The sequence below is a fragment of the Psammomys obesus genome, unplaced genomic scaffold (genome assembly GCF_907164565.1).
Source record: "Psammomys obesus unplaced genomic scaffold, mPsaObe1.curated_primary_1811, whole genome shotgun sequence".
Taxonomy (NCBI): Eukaryota; Metazoa; Chordata; class Mammalia; order Rodentia; family Muridae; genus Psammomys; species Psammomys obesus.
Genome location: NW_026587216.1, coordinates 33,013,571 through 33,038,272, shown reverse-complemented (window position 1 = coordinate 33,038,272; position 24,702 = coordinate 33,013,571). Strand labels below are relative to the sequence as shown.

The 24,702-nt window shown below is 42.4% G+C and overlaps 1 protein-coding gene across 1 annotated transcript in view; it reads right to left on the bottom strand.

Annotated features, from left to right (window-relative positions):
- Rgs20 (regulator of G protein signaling 20) overlaps nucleotides 1-24,702 on the bottom strand; it is a 75,426-nt gene that overhangs the window by 1,816 nt on the left and 48,908 nt on the right. The window contains exons 2-4 of the mRNA XM_055603366.1: nucleotides 14,923-15,071; nucleotides 8,005-8,088; nucleotides 1,453-1,687 (exon numbers count right to left, since the gene is read on the bottom strand). Of these exons, the coding sequence (XP_055459341.1) occupies nucleotides 1,453-1,687; nucleotides 8,005-8,088; nucleotides 14,923-15,071 (468 nt within the window). The remainder of the gene's footprint in view (nucleotides 1-1,452; nucleotides 1,688-8,004; nucleotides 8,089-14,922; nucleotides 15,072-24,702) is intronic.

Here is a 24,702-nt window from a genome sequence, read left to right as displayed (position 1 = left end):
TTTGGAGTCTTCCCACTACCTCTCCCAACACATCCTGTGATATAGGTTCTAGATTTCTAAAGTGCAAACTTCATCCACACACTTGACTGTGCCTGGTCCTGGTTTGTCGACTCTCTGAGGATGAAGGGAGAATGTACCAGTCCCTAAGTTATGCTTTTGGGCCCACGATCATTTGCTTCCTGTAATTTCCAGCTCCATTTCACTCTTCAACTCAAAAGGTGTCTGAACCACTTGGGATTTAAAGAAGGAAGGACCTAGGATTGGTCTTGTTTTGTTTCTTCTTTCTGGGACAGCCTGTTCCTCTGCTCTGCCTGATGAAGTCCGCTAGAAGATCCTCATCAGAAGCCGGGACACTGTCCAGTGGGGAGTCTGCCATAGGGCCAAACTGGCAGTTTTCACTGTAGAAACCTTAAAAATTGCTAGTTCTCCACAAGGCACACATAGAACCTCATTTGGTATAACTCTGCCATGAAGAATCTCCCTTTTCTAAGTCTGCTGCTACCCACCACAGCTCTGATGATTTGCTGGCTCCCTGCACTGTAGGAGCACCAGCTCCTGCCATGCTCACTGCTCATGTACCACACTTCCCCCTTGGCTTATCTAGTTCTAGCCCCAGGATGTTCTCATTTCCATGTGCTTCTGGTAACTTCCTTTTCATTATCCTTTGCCCATGCTCATCCTCTCTTCATGACTTACTATCCCACACTGAGTATCACACCGGGGACTCTCACGGGTCTTGCTGCCTCCTCCATGAGGTCCTTGACCTCAGAAGAGAAACTGCTTTATTAACCGTGAGTCTTAGCAGGAGACACAGCAGGAGAGAACAATGATTGTGAAATTGGTGATACAAGGTACCCAAATTAAAAAAAACAACCTAACTTACAGGACTGCAGGCAGATTTGAAGAAGCAAATGCTAAGGAGGTGGGAACCTGCTTACTCTCCCTTCTCATGCATCTTCTGTGATATTAAGAAGACGCCATGGGGAAAACCTTCAAAGTTCCAGTTCTCCATCAGCAATGCTGGAACTAGAAAGACACCTGAGGGAAAAAACTTTACTCAAAATAGTGGGATAATTTTATTTAAGCAAGTGTTTATAGGGCGCTGAACCCTGTAAAGTTACTCAGCATGAGGGCAGCCCTGGATTTATCCTTAGAAACACAACACTGAAGAGCAGAGCAAAGCAGAGGAAACCCAGTACCAGTGTGAGAGTGCCTGGACTCCGCTGTGAAAAATCTGGTGTGAATTATTGATGCCTTTTCTAGGAAAAAAAATAAAACCTGAAAAAAATTGCTTCCTACTTTTTCAGGCTCTGCTGGATCTGGATGCCATTGAGTGGGCAGGACTCATGACTAGGCTTTCGAATATCCCTACCAGTTCAAGCAGCACGTGACCAAACACAGCCCCAGGCAATTTAGCAGTGGCTCTAATGAGACATTTTTGCAGACACTCACCTCCTTAGGCGAGAGAATGGAAATGTAGTCTTCATATATTATCCTTGCTTTCTCCTCAATAGTGCTTTTATTAGCTTCCCTTTTCAGTTCTTCACAGGCCATCCAGAAAAGCATGTTTTCTTCACTGAATTCTGTTCGAAGGAATTCCCGGAATGCATTTCTGCCAGCTGGAGTGACCATTAGGTTGTCAAATGACTGGGCCCAGGCGCAGACTTCTTCCAGGGTGGGTGCGGGGCTGAGCCATGGTCAAAAGAAAGGGACAAGAGGAAGATGTTACTGGTGGGTGAACGCAGCTTTTCTTATATAGCTTTCAACCTCTGATATAAAATAAACAAATGTTTGGCCCCTTTAGGAAGGGGGAGCACCATTCTCCTTTCCTTAAGATTTGAGGGCCTCTGAAAGACTCTACCCAGCAGGATAACAAAGCAGATGCTGAGACCTATAGCCAAACTTTGGGCACAGTGCATGGAATCTTATGAAAGAAGGGGGAGATAGTAAGACCTGGAGAGGACAGAAGCTCCACAAGGAGAGCAACAAAACCAAAAAAATCTGGGCACAGGGTTCTTTTCTGAGACTGATAGTCCAACCAAGAACCATGCATAGAGATAACCTAGAACCCCTGCACAGATGTAGCCCATGGCAGCTCAGTATCCAAGTGGGATACTAGTAATGGGAACAGGGAGTGTTTCTGAAATGAATGCAGTGGCTGACTCTTTGATCACCTCCCCCTTAGCAGGAGTAGCCTTGCCAGGCCACAGAGGACAATGTAGCCAGTCCTGATGAGACCTGATAGGCTAGGGTCAGATGAATGGGGAGGAGGACCTCCTCTATCAATGTACTGGGGAAGGGGCATGGGAGGAGAGGACAGAGGGAGAGCAGAATTGGTAGGGAAGGAGGAAAGGGGCTACAGTTGGGATACAAAGTGAATAAACTGTAATTAATAAAAACTAATTAAAAAAAGATTTTGGCAGAAAAAAAACAAAACAAAACAAAACAGGATGGATGTCTGCAAATGGCTTTGTTGCAAATGGCTCTGCTGGGATTAAAGACACGTGCCACCACACCCAGTACATTGTAACTTTTTGACCAACCTTATGGCCATAGTTTCTGGGCACATCTAACAATACTTTTAAATTACAAAAAGGAAGAAAAATTGTGCAACCGTCTGACCCCAAACTTCTCTCAATTATCCCTGACAGAACTAAGTCACACTTCACACTGCCCCAACAGAACATGAATGGGCGATGTCCACAAAATATTCTTTAAGATACATGTAACATTTGAAAAAAAATAATATACATGATATAAATCCAAGTTATGAGGGTTGGCTACAGAATGATCAGCTAGGAATATGCCCTTGACCTGAAGAGCCAGAAGATCATTCACTAAGGGAGGGCACTCATCATGAGAGAGCGGCTGGACTTGACTTTGGCCTTAAAATCTTTGAGTTTATTTAAAGCCTAATTAACAGTGATCATTCCATATTTGACTGTTTCCCTGAAGAATATATTCTGTGGCTTTAAACAACGTTTGTAAAACGTCAAATCCATTGTCTTCCTACTTGCTTTTCCCACTTCATTTGGTCTTTGAGACTTAGCCATACTGCTCTGTGAATAGGACTGGAATCTCACTTTCTGTTTTTGCTGTTTTGCTGGTAATGGCAGCCTCTTAGATATCATAAAGATGAGGAGGTTTTGTGGATACAATGTTGATTCTGGATACAATGTTACTGGTTGAATTATGTCACCCAAAGGCAGTCCAAATGCCCCAAACCTCAGAATATAACCTTATTTAGAAATAGTTCCCTGGGCTGGAGATGGTTTAGGGGTTAAGAGCATTGGCTTCTCTCCCAGATAGATCTGGGTTTTATTTCCAGTACAGACATGGTGGCCTATAAGCATCCATAACTCCAAGGGGATCCAACACCTGCTCCGGCCTGCTGTGGTACAGATGTACATGCAGGCAAAACATCTACCTATACATCTAAAAACAAATCACTAAGAAAAAACAAATGGGTTTTCGCACACTTGACCATGGTCAATAGTTGAGTCTTAATCTGGAATGAAACTGAAAACCTTATTAACAGAGGAAATTTGGTACAGACATGAACATAGAGAGAAGCTCTGAAGACACATAGAGAATATGGCCATATGACAATATGGCCAGGGCTGGAGAGATGGCTCAGCAGTTAAGAGCACTGGCTGCTTTTCCGAAAGGACCCCAGGTTCAATTCAGTTCAGAAGACCTGAATTCAATTCCCAGCACCCACACGGCAGATCATATATGTCTGTAACTCCAGTTCCAGGGGATCTAACAGCCTCACACACATAAAAGCAGGCAGAATATCAATGTATATAAAACAAGAAAAAAAAATCGTTAAAAAAAGAATATGGCCATATGACCAGAGAAATATGTGTATAAGCCAATGGACACCAGAAGTGCAGGCAGCTGCCCACCACCAGAGGAAATGAGGGGAGTCTCCTCCAGGACCTCAAGAAGCAGCACAAAGAAATCCTGGCCCTGGTGACACTCCAGATCTTGGATTTCTGGTCTTGAAACTATGATATAAAATATTTTCTGGTGTTTTAAGCTACCCAGGTTTGGGTACTTTTTAATGGCGAATTAATTTAGAAAGTTATTAGTTGCTCATACAGTTTAACAGTTGGCCACTATTTTTTGTACGTCTAAATTTAGGACCCCTTTTTGTATGCCCACATTTCTGTGCTATATGTTAATAGCTCCCTCTGTGCATAAGTTGGACTTGGCTTGCTAATGATTAGTTTCTTTTAACTATTAAGATCTTGCCAGGTGAAGTGGTGCACACCTTTAATCTCAGCTGTTAGTGTACAGGCAGCCTGCTTCTTGGTTGCCTAGTAACCTATGAGGTCATCATGTGTCGCCCACCAGGTGTGTGGCAGGCTCAGTTCAGCTGTGCATGCACAGGCTACAAAAGGACCAACCCGCCACTTGGTCTCTCTCTTACTCTCTGCTCTTACCCTCCTCTCCTGCTATTTCCACCTCGCTTTCTTTCCTGGGGGCTCCAACCATGTCTCTCTCTTATTTTACCTCTCCATCTCTCCAGCTCCACCCAATAAATCTCTTTCATATAGCCTCGGCTGTGTGCGTGGCATCATTGTAAAATAAACACTAACACCGTCTCCTTCTCTCTGGTCTCCCTCTCCAAGCTGCTTAAGTTGGAGCTGTGAGTTGCAGCAGGTCAGGGTGGTGCAGGGTCAGGGACTGCAACCACACCCCCCTGCTCCTGCCAACAAGCTGCTCTGAATCGTGCCTCTGATCTAACCGCTTCCGAGGCATGTGCAGATCTTTGGTCTGTGAATTTGATCCCAAACTGTAGATGGAGTTTGATTCCTCCATGTGGCTCCAGCTCTTCGCCTGCCTGCCTATCACATGAACCGCATGCCTCCCCCTCCCCACTTCCCCTGGCTTCCCAGCTCCAGCCCGAACTAGTTAGTTGTGCTTCTTCATGGACCCAGGTTTTATTACAAAAACCGGGCCCCATTCAAAGGCCAGAAATTGGCACACCTGATCTCCAACTTCTCACTGCCACAGACAAATGATTCCCAAATATTTTATTTGTGAACTTGCTTTGCTCTGCTCTAGGCTCACAAAAACCCTTATCCTTAAGGCTCTACTTCCCAACTTAAAAAAAAAAAATCTTTTATCTCTGATTTCTTTGTATTCTGCTCTCAAAAGAAAATAAAAATCTTAAGGTTACATTGTAAAATCTTATCTGAGGATTTATATAATTTGCTCACTGGGTACATCTACAAATCTATATCATCTACAGCAAGAGTTGACTTCAAATTTATAACAAAAGGGTTCTGGCTCAATGGTGAAGCACTGGCTTAGCACTGTGAGCACCTAGACCAAAAGGCAGGCATTTTTATCACTTCGTGTTTTATTAATTGTATGTGATTTAGAACAAAGCCATGGAAGTGCTCTGTGACAAGTGCCTCACTTCCCTATGTGGTATTTATAACCACCCTTGACTGGCTTAGCTACAGCAAACTATTGTAGAGGTGACTTTCATTCACATTGTATTAAGGTGTGTCTCTGTACGTTCAAAATTGTTAATTGCTAAACTGGCAGTGAGCTTAATGCTCACAGATTCTAGTATTGCCACTGCTATTGAGGAATCTCCTGTCTCAATGTTGTGTAAAAATCACTCCTCAATTATCTCTATCTTGGTTAGTAAAGAAGCTGAAGAGTCTAGCTTTGAGGAGGACAATAGGCAGGATTTCTGTTCCCGGTCAGTGTGTGTGTGTGTGGAGATGTCCCAGATAGAGAGGGGGAGAGAGAGAGAGATAGGAAGAGAAGAAGAGGGGGAAGATCATCATGCAATGACGAAGGAGGTCACCATGGAGGGTTCGTCATGGGGACAAGGATGGAGCTGAGGTGCCAGGGTGAGACTGGCACATGGCTGGGAAGTAGGCCAGGCTAGCACGGTCAGGTTAGAATAGATTAGAATCTGACCAGTCATGGTGCCCTAGGCTTGTTAATAAATGTAACAAGTCCCTGTCTCATTATCTGGAAGCTAGAGCAAGCATAGAACAAGAACCTTAATTCCAACAAACTATTGTCATCCCTGCTTTACACACACACACACACACACACACACACACACACACACACACACACAGAGGCAGAATGTGGCCTTTACTAAGCCAAGGCTGAAGGTTGAGGTACAGCTTTCTGTGCCCTGTCCTAATTCTTGGGAGCTGTGGTACAGAATATAGTGTCCTGGGGTCTGTGAGACACCTGCTACTTCCAACAAACTGATACACAGTGGGAAGTGGGCCAGGGGGTATTGCTGTATCTCCCAGACTTGGAAAACCTGGGCAAATATATGTAGGGTATAGATGAAAGGAAATTTACATAACCTTGATGAGCTATTCTATCTGCAAAAATAAATACAAACCTATTTAATGCCAGGAGCGGTAGTGCATGCCTGTAATCCCAGCACTCGGGGAGGCAGAGGCAGGTGGCTCTCTGTAAATTTGAGGCCAGCCTGGTCTACAAAAGTGAGTCCAGGACAGCCAAGGCTACACAGAGAAACCCTGTCTCGAAAAACAAGACAAAACAAACAAAAATGTAAAAAAACAAAACCAAAAAAAACCCTATTTAACAATGCTATTAAGATATTTGTCTAATGTCTGCAGTGATAAAAGCATAATATTGAGAACAGGGATAAAGGTGCTGGAGAGCTGACTGAGCATTTAGGGGCACTGGCTGCTCTCGCAGAAAACTAGAGATTGATTCCAAGGACCCACATGGTGGCTTCACAACTTTCTGTAACTCCAGTCCAAGGACACAATACCCATTTCTGGGATCCACAAACACCAGGCGTGTACCTGGTGTACATACATATATGCAAGTAAAACACTCATATACATAAACTAAATACTTAAAAAAGACCAAGGTGAAGAATAGATGTAAAAATAGTTACAGGCAGGTAAATCAATAGGAGATTTGATAAGAGAAATAAAAAGAGTCAAGGGAAGAAATGTAAAAGGGAAAGCAATACAAAGCTGATGTGGTTGGTGCACACCAGAACTCAGTGCTCAGAAAAAGGAGGAGGAGGAGGAGGAGGAGGAGGAGGAAGGCTGTAAGATCCATCCAGCCTGGGCCTCCAAGCTCACTCCTGCATCAAATACCCCCAAAATTAAACATTGAAAATTGAAACAAAATTAAAAGCAAAACGTTACAATTATCATTTTTTTTTTCTTCAAAGTATTTAGATTTTCAGCAGCAGATTGGTGGTGGTTTCCACTGAAACCACTCTTCTGCAAGGAGGAGGGAGGCTCGCAACACCCGGGAATTAAATGAAACACCGCATCCAGAAAGCAGAAGTGTGGGATATCCACAAGGCACTGTCATGCTTGCTTGGCAGGAGACTCTTAGACCCCCAATGCCTGTGAGCTGAGCGAAGAGCTCCAGAAGCGCCACTTTTGTGAGCTGTCACATGCTGAGCGTGCCTTTGGCGAGGCATCTACCTTGGAGTCACCCGTGTAAAGGACCCTTTGCCTATTTTTTGAGTGACCCCAATACACTCACTGGTTCGTTAAGCTGTTTCTCTGATCTGTCATCAGTGCCCAGTCTGACGTGAGTAGACTTTAGTTCCAGGAAAAGTCACGCAATAATACTGCAACCATTTAGAATTAATTTGGAATTCTAATGGAATCCTAATTCCATTAGAATGGAAGTCTTCAATTTTCCTGAACGATGCATCGTTATGGTTTTTACTTTCATTATACAAAAATGAAATTATATCATTATGGGTTGTCAGGAGGGTTCAACTTCTACTTCTGAGTCAGCACTGGAACCGAAAGAGTGGGTTGACTTTTTCCCCGTTATGAAATGAATTAGAAGGAATTCTTCAGGAGACACTCAAAGCCGCATGGAGATCTGGTGTTACTAAATGGTGGTTATGGAAAAATGCCCACCTTCTGTTTAAACTTAAAGGGCAAAAAGCAAAAGGGAGACACTGGCATCTCCATCAGTACTGTGAGTGAGTAAAATTCAAGAGTTCACCTTTCTTCCCACGCCGGGATGTCTGATCTGAGTTCGTGGGAGGCTCTTTGGGGTCCCTGGTCTTCTTGGCCCCTGACAGTGAGGCTGTAAGAGAGAAGACAGTTATGTGTCAACTGACATGTCTGAAGGAACATAATTTCTAAAATAATTTTAAAGACAACTTCAGATACTCAAATAGAATTACTTAAAAAAAAAGACGTGACCCTGATTATTATTTTTAAGAAAATAATAGTAGCTGGAGAGATGGCTGAGTGGTTAAAACACTTTTGGTAGAGAACTCAGGATCAGTTTCCAGCACTCACATGGCAGTTTATTTATGTTCTGGGAGGTTAGATATCTTCTTTTGGTCTTTGGGGATACCAGTAACACACATCATACAATAACATATATGCAGGCAAAACACACACATAAAAATATTTTTTTTTTCCGAGACAGGGTTTCTCTGTGCAGCCTTGGCTGTCCTAGACTCACTCTGTAGACCAGGCTTGTCTCAGATTCACAGAGGACCACCAGCCTCTGCCTCCAGAGTACTGGGATTACAGCAGTGTGCCACTCTGCCTGGCTAAATAAATAAATCTTAAAAAAACAAAACAAGCCAGGTGTTATGACACATACCTTTATTTTTTATTTTATATTTTTAGATTTTATTTTATTTATGTATTTATTTATTACAATTTATTCACTTTGTATCCCCGATGCAGCCCCCTCCCTCATCTCCTCCCAGTCTCACCCACCCTTCCTCTTCTCCCCCTATGTCCTTTCCCTAGTCCCTGATAGGGGAGGACCTCCTCCCCTTTTATCTGACCGTAGCTTATCAGGTCTCATCAAGCCTGGCTGCATCATCTTCCTCTGTGGCCTGGCAAGACTGCACCCCACGGGGAGGTGATTAAGGGGTCAGCCACTGAGTTTATGTCAGAGACAGCCCCTGCCCTCCTTACTAGGGAACCTATTTGGAAACTGAGCAGCCAGTGGGCTTCCTTTGAACAGAGGGTCTAGGTCCTCTCCATGCATGGTCCTTAGTTGGAGTATCAGTCTCTGCAGACCACCCTGGGCCCAGGTTTTTTTGGCTCTATTGGTCTCCTTGTGGAGTTCCTGACCCCTCCAGGTCTTTCTATCTCTCTCTTCTTCCATAAGGATTCCTGCACTCTGCCCAAAGTTTGGTTATGAGTCTCAGTATCTCCTGGTGGGGTTACCCTGGGGGGGTAGAGTCTCTCAGAGGTCCTCTGTGGAAGGTTCCTGTCCTGTTCCTTGTCTACTTCTGATGTCTATCCTGTTCGCCCTTCTGAATGAGGATTAAGCATCTTCCCTAGAGTCCTCCTTGTTGTTTATCTTCTTTAGGTGTACAGGTTTTAGTATGTTTATCCTATATTATATGTCTAATATCCACTTATAAGTGAGTACATACCATGCATGTCTTTCTGCTTCTGGGATACCTCACTCAGGATGATCTTTTCTAGTTCCCACCATTTGCCTGCAAATTTCACGATTTCCTTGTTTTAATTGCTGAGTAGTATTTCATTGTGTAAATGTACCACAATTTCTATATCCATTCCTCCATTGATGGACATCTGGGTTATTTACAGATTCTGGCTATTATGAATAAAGTTGCTACAAACATGGTTGAGGAAATATCCTTGTTGAATGGTGGGGCATCTTTTGGGTATATGCCTAGGAATGGTATAGCTGGATCTTGAGGTAGTATTATTCCTAATTTTCGGAGGAAACGCCAGATTGATTTCCAAAGGAGATCAAATAGATACAAATCAGAAAGGAAGATGCATGCCCTTATAATCCCAGCATTTGGAAGGCAGAGCATTTGGGAGGCAGAGAGGCATGTCTATCTTTATGAGTTCCAGATCAGCCGGGGCTACATAGTGAGACTCTGTCTCAAAATTAAAACAAAGAGAAAGAAAATCAATTGTCTTTATTGAAGTGGGCATAAGGTGGGTGGTGAGATGGCTTACAGGGTGAAAGGTTCCCCTATCAAAATGCTCTACATTCACCATCGTGAAGCAGGTGATCCACAACTAACATCTGAGGAACTCCCAATCTGTTTTCCTGGGCAGCTTCACCAGTGCAAGCTCCTTCTGGAACGTCGGAGGGGGTCTCAAGTCTCGGATCCTTTCTCAACAGTTGTTAGCTCAGTGTGTATGAAATGTCACTGATTTTTGATTTGCATTTTGCTAATGGCTGATGGTGTTGAGCCTCTTCCTATGCATTAGCTGTCACACATTTTCTCTGAAGACCTGTGTTCTTCTGTTCCTTGATACTTAAATATCACTTTATTTTTTTACTTTTGAGATGTATGGCTTTATATATCTTAAAATTTTTATTTGTATGTGCCCGGGTGTTTTACCTGCATTTGTGTCTGTGCACCACATGCAAGCATGCTTGGTGTCTGCAGAGGGCAGAAGAGGGCATTGGATGGATCCCTTGGAACTGGTTCTGCAGGTGCTTGTGAGCCACTCTGTGAATGCTGGGCACTGAGCCCATGCTGGCTGCCAGAGCAGCCAGTGCTCGTAACTGTAGTGGCTTTATACATTTTAGATACAAGCACTAATGACAGTTATTTTCATGGACTCTATACTCTTCTTATTTACTCATCTGTTCTAATGGTTATTTTGGACCTTTTGCTTTGCATTTTTGTTTGTTTTTTATTTTTGATTTTTCAAGACAGGGTTTCTATGTGTAGCCCTGGCTGTCCTGGACTTGCTTTTTAGACCAGGCTGGCCTGGAACTCACAGAGATCTACCTGCCTCTGCCTCCTTGAGTGCTGGGGTTACAGGTGTGCGCCTCTGCACCAGCTTCTTTTTGTCTTTTGAGATGCTTTTGCATATCTACAAATAGGGAGGATTTTCTCTCTTCTAAGTTCTAGGTTTTGTCTATATGCTTCCTTTTGGCTGATGCCTGTAACACAACGTTAAGCAGTGGTAGAGTCTGTGATGTCCTTGGCATATTCTTGACTTTAGCAGAAAGTTTCAGCACCCCAACAGCTTAAAATAATGCTTTGTTTTGGTACAAAATGCCAAACCGAGTGCATCACGTGCTGACCATGTGTTTTATCACCGAACAGCCCCACCAACCTCTGAAAATGGATTTTTATCATTCATGATTGAGGCTTCTTGTTTTGCTATGGTATCATTTAGTGTTTCTATTCATTTTCATATGCTTTTCCTTAATACTTTATTTTATGAAAGTCTTTCAGCCTGCTTTTAGCAATCAGCTTTTTAAGTTTTTAGCATGCGTGCACACCCACGCTACTGTGTGTGTGTGTGTGTGTGTGTGTGTGTATGTGTGTGAAAGAGAAAGACAGAGACATAGAGAGAGATACAGACACAGAGAGGAGAGAGAAGAGAGACAGAGAGATCTATTTTCTTAAAAAGGCAAAACCATTAAAATGCAGGAATCCTTTTAACTTCTTTCTTTTATGATGCTAAGGCTAAAACATTTCAATAAATAATGTTTTTTAAAAATGAAACAAAACACTACAAAAAAATCTTTGAGAGACACTGGGGGGCATCCTGTCTGGGGAACATTTATCTTCCCAACTTCCTGGCTTCTTTGTAAACAGAACATGTGACTGCACAGTGGGTATAAAAAAGCAAAAGGAAAAAGGAATTATGAATTTGACACAGGCTACAAAGAGAATTGGAAGCCATATTGTGAACTGAATAATGCAAAATTTACTTGAGCTTTGATGTTTTTCCATTTTATTTTGCTAAAGCAGAAATAGTTTAAAGGAACAGTGTACTCTAGAGAAAAAAAGCACAGAAGATACTCTTCTGGTTCACTTTGTTTACCAGGGTCTACTGTGGCTGCTACACCAGAGGAGGCAGATAGACCCAGCCAAGGCAGGGCTGGCCATACTTTAGCAATGTTCTGTAAGACTCGGGGGCTTCCCTTTTCAGTGAGAAAGAAAGTGGACCTCCTCCAGCATTACAGAAAAAAAATAAGTTTATTGATTTTACATGTGAAATGCTATTTACAGGAGCAATTCAAGGTGGCTAAAAAGTTCATATTTTAGAGAATAAAAATCAGAGAGCTTCCTTTTATATTGGACTAGAGTTCTGAGAGAAATGTCATTAGGCTTAGGAAAACATCACTAGTTGCCTTTCTACTGTGTACACCTACACATACATATCTGAAAAGGATGCTAAGGGAGAAAAATGTTAAGGAAATTGAGTTGTTTTCCATCGATGTGAAAACAATACATATTTTGGAATAATTATGAGTCCATTAATTTTGGATAAAAAAGTTTTCTCAGCTGACACCAACTTTGTCGTGGACTCTCCGTACTTTCTACCACAGAGATAATTATCAAGCTTAATTTGCCCATCATCTCATCCACTCTTACGCTACTATGTACGCATATACATTTTAGACATTATGTAGTTATTATTTTACACTATCCGATGCTTTGTAATTGCTCCCCCCACCCCCACCCCCATAGCACATGAGTTGAAATGACAATGGCATGAAGCCACTGTGAGGCATGGATCCACCTAGTTCCTGTTTGTGGACTAGGGAGCTACTTTCCATTTTTTCTCATGGAGATGGATCCCATGGCAAAGTTTCACAGATGTACTCTTTCTGCATGGGCTTCACCGTTAACCTTAGGTGGATTTCTACATACACATTCAGAAGGGAGTGGAGTACCTATGCATGTTCTTATGAGCAGGTATGTGTGTGGCAGTACCCACACATGTGTGAGTGGGCATGTATGTGTGTGTGTGGTACCCATGCAGCTGTGTATGGGCACGCGGATGGCAGAGGACAAAATCAAGTGGCATTTCTCAGGAGCTGCCTACCTTGGGTTTTTGTTTGTTTGTTTTTGAAAAAAGGTCTCTCATTGGCTACAGCTAGGTTTGCTGGCCAGCGAGTCCCAAGGATCTGCCTGCCTCAGTCTCCAAGATGTTGGGACACAGGTCTGGAATTATAGCCACCATGCCAAATTTAGGATTTTGTTTTTCTTTTTCTTTTTTTTTTAAACATCTTTATAGAGCATATTTCTATCTATTTATTTTTATTTTATGTGCACTGGTGTTTTGCCGCATGCATGTCTGTGTGAGAGTGATGGATCACCTGGAACGAGAGTTACAGATATTTGTGAGCTCCCATAGAGATCCTGGGAATTAAACCTGGATCCTTTGGAAGAGCAGCTAGTCCCCTTAACCTCGGAGCCACCTCTCCAGCCCCAGGAAAATTTTTTCTTTATAGCCATTGTTTTTATTTTTAAAAAGTAACCCCTTTCACTATTGGAGCCAGAGGAAACAAGAACACCACAAGGACAGCCATAGAATCAACTAACGTGGGCCAATAGGGATTCATAGAGATTAAATCCACAATCAGGGAACCTGACCTAGGTCCTCTGCAAATACGTTACGGTTGTGCAGCTTGGTCTTCTTGTAGGATTCCTAACAGTGAGAGTGGGGACTGTCTCTGGCTCTTCCCCTGCTCGTGGGACCCTTTTCCTCCCACTGAGCTGCTTCATCCAGCCCTTAATAGGAAGGGAGGTACCTAGTCTTATAGCAACTTGATATGCCGTGTTTGGTTGACATTCCTGGGAGGCCTGCCCTTTTCTGAAAGGAAATGGACATGAGGGCAGGGAGGGGAAACTGTGGTTTTAATATCAACGTCATAAAGATGGTATATTATGTTTTCTTCTTGGCCTTTAAGCCACTTGGAATTTATCTTGGGTCTCACGTTATTTTGTTTTCAAGATGAGAACTTGATATGTTGCCCAAGGCTAGCCTCAGTCTCCAATACTCTGAGGCTTGGTAAAACCTTCTGCCTCAGCCTCCCAAGGAGCTGGCATGACAATGTTTATACAACCCTGCTTGGCCTTGCTTTTCATTTTAAGGTAGATTTGTATATAACACATATATAAATCTTCTTTCCTATATTTGGATACCAGTGGGTAAAGGCTGTTAGAGCTGGGAATCTGAATTTGATCCCTGGAACCCATGTAAGGGTAGAAGGAAAGAAGCCACTCCAAAGTTACACTCTGATTTCTACATATGGGCTGTGGCACACAAGCCCACATACACACATCACGTGTGAGCGCACACATGCACAATAATGGTCATGATACACTTGACATTTCTAAGTGATGCCAAGTTTTGCTGGCACTCAGCCTAACCTTGTGTGCCAATGACACAGACACTTGACACTCAAGCTTCTGAGCATCTCACTAACCTACATCCTTCCGGATTTCTCTTTAATGAGCAATGTGGTCTAGATATTTTTAAAATTTTTCTGTTTCTATTTTAAGTACATAGTTTTATCTTATTAAAAAAAAAAACAAAGTTAACAACATGAAAGCAAAAGGTGATAAAAATCCAGGTTTCATAACTCTAGTTTTACAGACACACCTCCAATTCTAACTCTACCACAGAGCCATTAAATAAAAGAAAAGGCCCTTTTAGCTGTCTAAAAGCTGTCTAAAAGGTTCTACCCAAACGTTAGCATGTGCTCCTACTGTTTTTCATGTTCTCTGATTTGTTAATCTATGCTAGCCTCAGCTGAAGTATGTATAACTTTCTCAACAGTTAGACAGATATAGACATTTTATATATATATATATATATATATATATATATATATATATATATATAAAATGTATACATATGTATATATATGCATATATATATACATATATATATGTCTTTCACAGGCACATAGTAGCTTTTAAAAACATTCACAGGACAAACATGGCGCATGCTGGTAATCCTAGCACGTGGGGAATGGAGACAGGGGGATCAGGAGTTCAAGGTCCTCCCTGACCGTAGACAAAGGTTCTGAGGGCAGCTTGGGCTACAAGCAAGCCAAACCAAACCCCAGGTACGATATGTCTCATAAATGGGCTGTCCTCAAAAGCCCCCTCCCAATCAGCACCTTAGTAAAAAGCCCCTAATTTACCAAGAGCAGCTGCAACAGCAGCACCAGCAAAAGCAGCAAGCATTGGAGCCTCGGCTGCCCATTCCCTGCTGGCTCGGGATGGAACCCTGGGTCTCACTTCCGCTGCACATCTGTCGCATCCGCATCTCGGTCTGCTCGGATCCCACAGGCTGTGAAAGAAAAGGACCAGTTAGACTAGGATGTGGTGCTCCTGCGACTTAGATCCAGGCAGTCATCTGTTCGGCGCACAGAGGACATGGCACGTGACAATACCCAGGCCATTTTCGGAAACTGGTGAGATGTGCTTAGGCTTGGATGGGACATGGTGGGAAGCTCCAGGAGTGAAATGGAGAACAGGCTTTCCCTTCGGTAGTGTACCAAGGGAGGCATATTTAGGTCTCTGTTAAGTTAGGACCACAGAAGCACTTCCCAGCTTCGGGTTCCCTCTGGACTAAAGCATAGGAGAGCGACAAAAAACTGTACAACCACACTGCCCGGGAGTCTGAGCACAGAGATGGGTGGATACGATCTATGCCAAAAAGATCAGCCCCATTACCCCAGCCCCTGAAGAGGAGGAGGTGGTGGTGCGTGGCTCAGGTCTAAAGCCACATCCGTGCACACTACGAACACTTTCACTAGCTTTTCGGCATTTTACAAGAACCCTAACTCCCCAGAAGCAAGACAGCACCACGAACACTGCTTACTGTATAGCAATTGCTTAGTATTTCTGAGGAAGCCAGGCCTAGAGCCAGCCTGAGGTCTGCCCAGTCCCTGGGAAGGCGCTCTTTCCCACCTTCATGGGTTCAAAGCCATCTAACAGATCTGTGACCTTCAACCTGGTTTTTGTTGTTGTTGAAGATTAGCAGACAGGTGGGCATAAAGCAGCACAAGAGATTGCTATATCCAACTTTGCTTTTGGTAACTATCATTCAGTACTTGATGGGGCTAATTGAAAGCTAAAATCACACACACACAACCTTAAATAGGACTTTAGAAATAAGTATTAGAATTGTTTATTCCCATTGACTATGATATAATCCTATGTATAACTGGATTCATACTCATTCATTCATTCATTCATTCATTCATTCATTCATTCATTCATTTATAAATGAGGTCTTGGTATGTTGTTCAAGCTGTCCTTGAACTCATGCTTTCCTCCTTATTTATGAAGAATGGCATCTGGGTTTCTTTCAGTTAGCCTGGCATGTAAGCTTTAGGATAGCAAAAGAGAACCAGCAAAGGCCTTTCCCACCCCTTTTTATGCTCACAATACCCAGATGCTGCTCCATAACACCTCAGACTGGTCTGAGCAGGCCACAAGCCTGTGTAGCCTTCTTGGTCAGAAGGGGGAGGTAGAGATATTTGCCAAATTCTCTATCATATTCTACGGATACCACTGGGAGATGGTTTCAAGACAGAAAGATTCTCAGTTGTCCCCAGGGTAGAAACACCAGGCATTGCGTTCTCGGCTCATCTGTGGCATCGAAACTGAATGGCTCAGCAGCGAACAGCGGCTTGCTGGAAGCTAGAGTCCTCATAACACTCTGGACTGCTTATCACTTACTAAACTTAGAAGCATGCAAAAACATATACACACTTGGCAGACAAAGCAAGCATGTCTTTATGAACCTCATACATACACGCACACATACAAACAAGAGACAAAGAAGGAAGCTCCCAAAGACACCATTCATCCACACATATGTAAACATTCAGATATAAATATATAAATATGTACATACAGACAGACAATACACACATACAAACAAGAGACAAAGAAGGAAGCTCCCAAAGACACCATTCATCCACATATATGTAAACATTCAGATATAAATATATAAATATGTACATACAGACACTTAGGCAGACACATTTTTGGGTGAAGCGGGCGGCCTCAACAACTGTTTGATTCTGTCTTGGGTTTTTGTACTATTTAATACAAAGGTTCTTTATGTATGAAAAAAATTACAACATTTAAAAATAGATACAATCATTAGATAAAAGGGGATCACAATAAGACTATTGATCCTAATATCTAACCAGCTACTTTGTTTATTGTACGTTTAAAGCAGTGGTTTTATCTATATATCATTATGAGTTCAAAGCAGAAGTTTTATCTTTTTCTTATTTCAAATGTACATTATGTGTTCAAAGCAAGTTTTTTTCTTATGTCAAGGTTTTTCTAAGAAACAGGTGTCTGTATTGTCTTGTATAGCATTTATTCTTTGCTTCTATATTCATATGGTCTTTCTTATAGTGGTGTACACCTCAGCCTTACCCTTGGATGAAACCTAGAATGAATGTATCTCCTTGATTATTAATTTGTTTCAATCTTGTTTCCCTCTTGGTGTAAATCAAGTGACATAGAGAGGTCCACAGAGCTCCTTAGCAGTTTTTGCTTTACTGCAGGAGGATTTCGAAAGTTCTTGAATCAAGTCAGAAATTCTTTAAAATTGTCATCAGGGATTACAAAATCATCAGTTCATTTAAACAGCACTGCCATGAAGGCACATCTTCAAAATAATCTGCAGGAAATCTGCCTAACAGAGAGAAGCAATAAGCAGTGAGGGTCTCTGCCGTGCATGATATATGAGACAAGCATGGAAAGGCTGTATAGCAACAAGGAGCAGTCTTGAGACAAAATCTTTGGGGCTTTGCCCACACCAGGGATACACCCATTTGTCAGCCATGCAAAAATGAGTGGGCTGCCTCCTGGAAGCTCGCTTGCTTCTGCCAATCCAGCATGCAATTGCTCCCATCAATGTAAACTCTCTCCTCAGCCCTGCGTGCCTCGGCCAAAGACTGTCAATCAAGCAGCCAGCTAAGTCACCCTTAGACTAACACTAGCAATTGTGAAGACACTGCTTGCTGAAATAAATGCCTAGGAAACAACTTCAACTTGTTGCTCCTTCTCCTGAAGGGCCAGCCCCAACCATAACCGTTTCTAACAGTCGGCACTTCACTCTTTGCAACCACATACCTCAGCAAATTCTAGCAGGATCTGAATCCATTTCTACTCATGTTCCTGGTGGCCAAGCACGGGATGATTGTGACTGGTGCAAAAGGACAATGTTATGACTGGTGGAAACAGAGACCTTTGTGTGCATGAAGGATTTGATAGGACCGGTGCATACCCCCATTCAGCGGCTATTTAACCCTGCAGTTCAGCTCACCAAATGAGCCAGAGGAGACGCTCCTGTGTCAACAAAGGCCTGTGATTTCTTCTTGCCTACGTTTTGGGAGACCAAGGCTGAGCTGGTAACACAAAGAAGCCAGCAGGGGCAGCAGAAACAGTTGTGCTACTTGAGGCAGAGGTACAGGAACACCGCCTTGATAAGCAGCAGATGTGGAGCTGAGCAAGGAGAACTCAAGTGCCGGCCGTGCTGACCAGCTGCCAGACCAGCTGCAGATTGAAGCGGAAGCAGCAAAGGGTGGCAACTGTGGGCAGCAGCTTGAGCAGCTAAGGCAAGCAAACTGTGTAAAACAGTATCCTGTATAGGAATAAGAGGGGAAGAAGAAGAGGAGGTGAGAGGGGGTGAGAGGGATACAAGGAGGAAGGAAGGGAGGGAAGAAGAAGAAAAGAGAGTAGAAGAGAATTTCAGACTAAAGGATAGAGGCTATAAAGAACCAGGGAAGAAAAACTATAGGCTGCAACTGGAAAAGCGCAAGAGCTATGTCAAGTTTTTAGAACCAGGGGTCCTTGACACCCCAGGCTTGGGCGTTGTAACACTAGTTCTACCAACAGCTGAGGAAGCTTGAGGAGCCAGACCTGCACACATGCTGTCACAACAGAGGGCACTGTCCACTGCTGCTTCTGCCTGTCCGCTTCACTGCCTACTGTTAAACATGGAGAGTTACAAAGACGACCCAAGCCCCGTACATGAAGAGCTCCCTCTGTACCCTTGATTTCTAGTTAGGTAAACAAGAGGATTCTCGCCAGCTGTTTGATAATATCTCCTCATTTAAAAAAAAAAAAAAAAAAAAAAGCACCTTAGTTGCATCCCACAAAGAGGAAGGATTCTCACACATAATTTTCAAGAAAGGTGGGTTTTGTTTGTTTGCTTGTTTTTAACGAAGAATCACTTTGGCCAGTGTGAGGACTGAAGTGATTGCCTGGTACAGAGTGGAGGACATCTTGTTGATTTAATCCAGAGCAACCGTGGAGAAGATGGAGTAGGTGGTGACAGAGATTTGGGGGACTAGGCTGAATGCAAAGAGTACCAACAGCAAGCAGAGGAGACTCTCAGGCAAGAGCTTTGCTTGAAGGCCTTTAACAAAGACTGGATTCTTCATGTTATTAAAGAAAGGCTGCCAGCTAGAAGATGAGAAGGCCAGAGCCCAGTAGGTGCCTCTGAACGGGGAGCCACTTGCCACGGGCCAGCTGACAACTGTGTACCTGCACCCTATGGAAGAATGGCAGGGACAGGAGGCAGGGATTCTGCCAGGAAGATGTGCTGAACACCGTCATGCCCCATCATGGGTCTAGTTCATGACTCCAGCAGAGAAAGGGTGCCTGAGAGTTTCCAGGCCATCATACTTAGTCTCCACAACACCAGGTCTACCTAATTAGTGCATGAAATACCAATTCACCAAAAGGCCCTTTTATGTCTAATCTTAGTTTTCTTTTCACAGTTCTTGCACATTTTTCGTAGACTTACTCTTGAGTGATTTTCAGACAATGCTGCTATTGCTGTAAGCCACTTCTGCTGCATCCACTCCCTCTCTGTGTTTTCTTGTTTTGGTAGTTTAAGAAAACGAACAATACTGTACTGATCTAACTAATCTAATGGCTTTAGAAATCCTTCCAGAGACTCTTAGTTTGCTACATGATTATACCTTGTAAAAATGATTACACTTGTCTCTCCTGATTCTTTCAAAGGTATGAACATATGTCTTATTTCACTGGTTAAGAAATAAGGAAGTACCATATATAAAATTTAAATTTTTTATTTTTATGTGTATGTGCCAGCATGTATATTGTGCATCACCTATGTTCCTGGTACCTGAGGAGGTCAGAGAAGCCAGCAGATCCCCTGGAGCTGGAGTTGAAGATGGTTGTGAGCCGCCATATGAGTGCTGAGAATCCAACCCACATCATCTGGAAGGACAGCAAGTGCTCTTAACTACTGAGCAAGCTCTCCAGCCCTTTCATGGTTCTCTTTAATATGAACACTGGAATGCTTTCCAGAACATCTAAGATATACTGGAGGCTTCGAAGATAACTTTGTAAGTTAAGCAACCATTCTCCTACTTACATAGCAGGGAGTAAATTGGGTTCCTATTATGTGTGTGTGTGTGTGTGCGCGTGTGTGCGTGTGTGTGTACAGATGTTCACTGTATGTGATGCTAGGGCCTTACACATAGCAAACATGCAGTCTATGATAGAGTTACACCCCTGGTCATAAGTTATAATATTCTATTTATTCACACCTATTTCTTGTAAAACCTGAAAGAATCTCGACTTCATGAGCACACATTAGAGAATATCCCAAGGTAGGCAAGACTAAATATGACATTCATCAGTCAAATGTTAAAGCCATTAAAATTTGCTCTTACACATTTAAAAAAAACCTGCTTATTCAAGATTTTTCTGATGGTTCAATTAAGTGCACATGTTTAAAGCACATAGTTTGATGAATCTGACACGCGTAATATACTTGTGAAGTCACTGTCACAATCAAGATGGTAATTGTGTCCTGATCCTCTGCTCTTGTCTTCCTCTCTCATCCCTGGCTGGACCCCAGCAGGGACCCCTGAAAGGTGAGCCACTTGGTGCAGGCCAGGTCGTAGCTTTTTACCCGCATGTTATTGCAGAAGAGCAGGGCACAAGGCAAGACAGTTCTAAGGAGGTGCCAGTACTGACCATCACCCTGCCCTGCCATGGGTCTTTTCTCATGTCTCATTGATAAGCATTTTTTTTTTAAATTTGTATAAAGAGAAGCATGCAATGTCTATTACTTTTTACTCATGAGATGACTGTATATTAATCTGGGTGGCGCCCCCCTGTATGCAGGTAGCACAATTTGTTCATCTACTAATAGATAGATGTTTTTTGGATGGTTGTTGAAAAATGAAATATATAGACAATGTTTTATTATGAATTTGAAAGCCTTCTGTTCAAGTAGATGTCAACAGAGGTATGTTGGCAGATCTTCTCTTCCTCTTCTCTTCCCCTAGATTACATCCCCCGTCTCATCCCCAGCTCTGCAGCAGAACACGTATGACAAACCTTCTTGCCCTTCCCATCTCTGTGCATACCACAGATCTCCCTTTTCTAGCCTTCCTCCTCGGACTCATTTCACAATAGCTCTAATAATATGAAATATCTTGGGGATAACTCTAAGCAAAAAAGTGAAAGATCTGTATGAATCAACTGAGAACAGATCATATGAGCTTACAGAGACTGAAGCAGCAAGCACAGGGTCTACACGGGTCTGCACCAGGTCCTCTGTGTATGTATTATAGCTTTCAGCTTAGTGTTTTTCTGGGACTCCTGGGTGTGTGAACAAGTGGTCTCAGATTCTTGTGCCTGCTCTTAGGGGGCTCTTTTCCTTTTGTTGGGTGTTTTTAAACAAAATCTCAATCATTCAATTTTACTAATAAAGACTTGGGAGCCAGATGCTGGGATGAAAGCCTTCTAGCTCAGAGAGGCAGAGAAAGCCCCCAGTTGACCTTCCCCTTAAACTGACATCCCAGGAGCAATGCCCCCTTTCCTAACTCTTCCATCTCAAACAAACTCCTCAAACTGAATGTCCCTCCCTTCTACTTCCTGTGTGTCTCTCTATCTGTCCTCCTAACTCCCTCTTACTCTCTCTCTCTCTCTATTTTTTAAATAATCTTATGTTAAATTCCTATCAACTGGTTGCTTGCTCTGCCTCTTGACCTATTTAATCCTATTTATAATATTCAAAAGGAAAGCTCTTGGATTAAAGGTGTGTGCTAGGGTTGAGCCACACTACAACTAGAAACAGCTTTTTTTTCCCCCAGGAAATAACACAATCTCGAGGTTTACAGCGTGATCAAATATTCTACAACAGTTGGGTTGCATTGTCTGACTTATGTAATAGATCTTGCTTCATCTTATTGTATTTAATTTTGTCACATTTGTTTGTTGTCTCCTAGAAGCCTGTTCTTTTCTAATAAGGGACAAAAAAGAAGTGGACACACTCATATATATATATGAACATATACATGTGTATATTTGTGTGTTATATACCTCTCTCTCTCTCTCTCTCTCTCTCTCTCTCTCTCTCTATATATATATATATATATATATATATATATATCTGAGTGTAATCTCTCTCTCTATAGATTTTATTGTACTTGTACTTCTATGATATTAGCTTTCTATTTGTTTATTTGTTCATTTATTTATTTATTGGTGGTGGTGGTTTTTTGAGACAGGGTCTCTCTGTGTAGCTCTGGCTGTCATGGAACTCTCTTTGTAAACCAGGCTGGCCTCAACCTCACAGAGATCTGCCTGTCTCTGCCTCTCAAGTACTAGGATGAATTCTCTCACCTTTTCTTTCTCAGGGTTTCATGTCTCAGTTATCTGTGGAGTTTTGATTTAGCAGCATGACCTGTTTAATTTTCCCCTGTGTTATTAGCACTTCTTGTACAGTTTCCCAGAATTTTGTATATATGGTTTGGCAATTCTGACATCTTAAGTCATTCCAAGCTTCTAGAAATAAGTGAACATAAGTACATGCTATTTCTGTAAAAAACGTGCTAACAACTTTTCCAAAATTCTCAATTAATGGGCATAAGTTTGCTCAACTGCGAAGTGCTAAAATGGGTAGTGGTCATTTATACCATGCCCAGATGAGCTGTGGTAAAACACTGGAGCCAAGTCAGAAGTGGTGAAAGACATAAGTGTTGGAAAGAAGTCAGTGTCAGGGCTGGGGAAGGCCCAGGTTATAGTATTTGTCTAGCAGTGGCACTGGGCACTTGGGTTGATATCTAACTGGGAAAACAATAGCAGTGACAAAGGCAGCAAACATAGACAATTGCTGACATTGTCTAGCTCACACATAGAGCCTATTAAACTATTTCTATTTACTTATGCTTGAAAATTTCTTTAAGTTTAAAAATGTTAGGTTCTATTAAATTTAAGCATATGATTTAAGAAGAAAATTTAAACATCTTCTTTAGATAGTGAATCAAATTATGCAAACACATTTCTTAATTTTGAGTCTCAGGTACTTAAACAAGAAAACTCTATTTTAGGACCTTTAATAATTACTGTTCTTTTGTTATGTGAATGAAATTGACTTGGTGACATCTTATGAAGAACTCTAAAGTCTAGCTGCCTTCTACCCATCTGTCCCTGTGTACCTGTCTCTACCCATCCTTTGACCTACCTGTGCTTACCCACCTCTCTACCCACCTATTTATCCACCCACCTCTACCCACCAATCTACCTACCTATCATCATGTTAAGGTAGTTATTGATTCTCTGAAGATTTGGTAGAGTGTGTTTGTACAACTATTGGAATCTTTTAGAAGTGGCTTTTTGACCATGCATTCACTTTCTTCAACTTCTTCTACTTCTTTTAAATTTGTATGTGTGTGTGTGTGCATGTATGCTTGCCACATGTGTGCAGGTATCAGTGGAGGTCGGAAGCGGGAACTGGATCACTTGTGACTGGAGTTGCATGCAGTTGTGAGCCTCCTGAGGTGGATGCTGGGAAGTGAACTCAGAAGCTCTGGAAGATCAGCAAGCACTCCCCCCCACCGGGACAGCTATCCAGCCCACAATTTCTTCTTTGGTACCTGTTCTTTTACTAGTTTATTCCATTTTCAAAATCAGTATGACATTTTTGCTTTTTGGAAACTATTTTAGCTTGTTTTCAAATTTATTGGAATTCATTATGACTATTCATAATTGGCAGAACAAGGTGTCTTACATTATTGCACAAAAGACAAACCTAATATAGTAGAAGCTTCCTACAAAATATACGTGTATGAGTATGACCTAAACAAAACTGCCAAATTATGGGGGGGACAAAAATGCCACCTGGATATTTCTTGACACCAAATGATGCTTCTAGTACTGGGAATGGGCAGTTTCTAATTAACAAGGTTGGACCAAGGGGATTTAAAGGAAACCTCCAACACAGGGTATTGTCAAGGCGATAGATTGCTCTCAATAAACTGATGGTAAGGTGCTATTGCTGAAGAGAACACCTATAGAACTCACTGAACACAGAGAAGGTGAGCTGGCAACAGGCTAGTATTCATGGTAGTGGAATGTGCTCTGCATGCTGACAAAGGGAGAAAGGTAAATACCAACTTAACTACAAACACTTCAGTCTATGAATATGATTTACCTCTATGACACTCTGGTACAATAGGTGGCACAAGCTTGTGGGGGTAATCAACTGACATCTGATCTTATTTCAGGTCCTCTTAAAGGCACCCATACCCAACACTGCTTGGGTGGTCGAGAACCTGAAACTATATAGGCCAGAGACTTAGGGGTAAAAACCTAAAAACTGTTTACTAAGAATGTAGCAGTAACTTGACTTCTAATGACATTCTTCTATACTCACAGATCAGCGCCTTGCTCCCCCATCATCAGAGCTGCTTCCTCTTACAGCAGATGGGAAGAAATACAGCAACTTAAAGCCAGACATTGTGCAAAGAGTAAGATACCATAGGGCACTCTAAAAGGGATATCCCTCCCCTCAGGGCTCACGGAATCCCGTGGAAAGGAGGCAGAAAGAGTGTAAGAGCCAGAGGGCATGGAGGACATCAAGGAAAACAGGCTCTCTAAATCAACACTATCTATTTCCATAT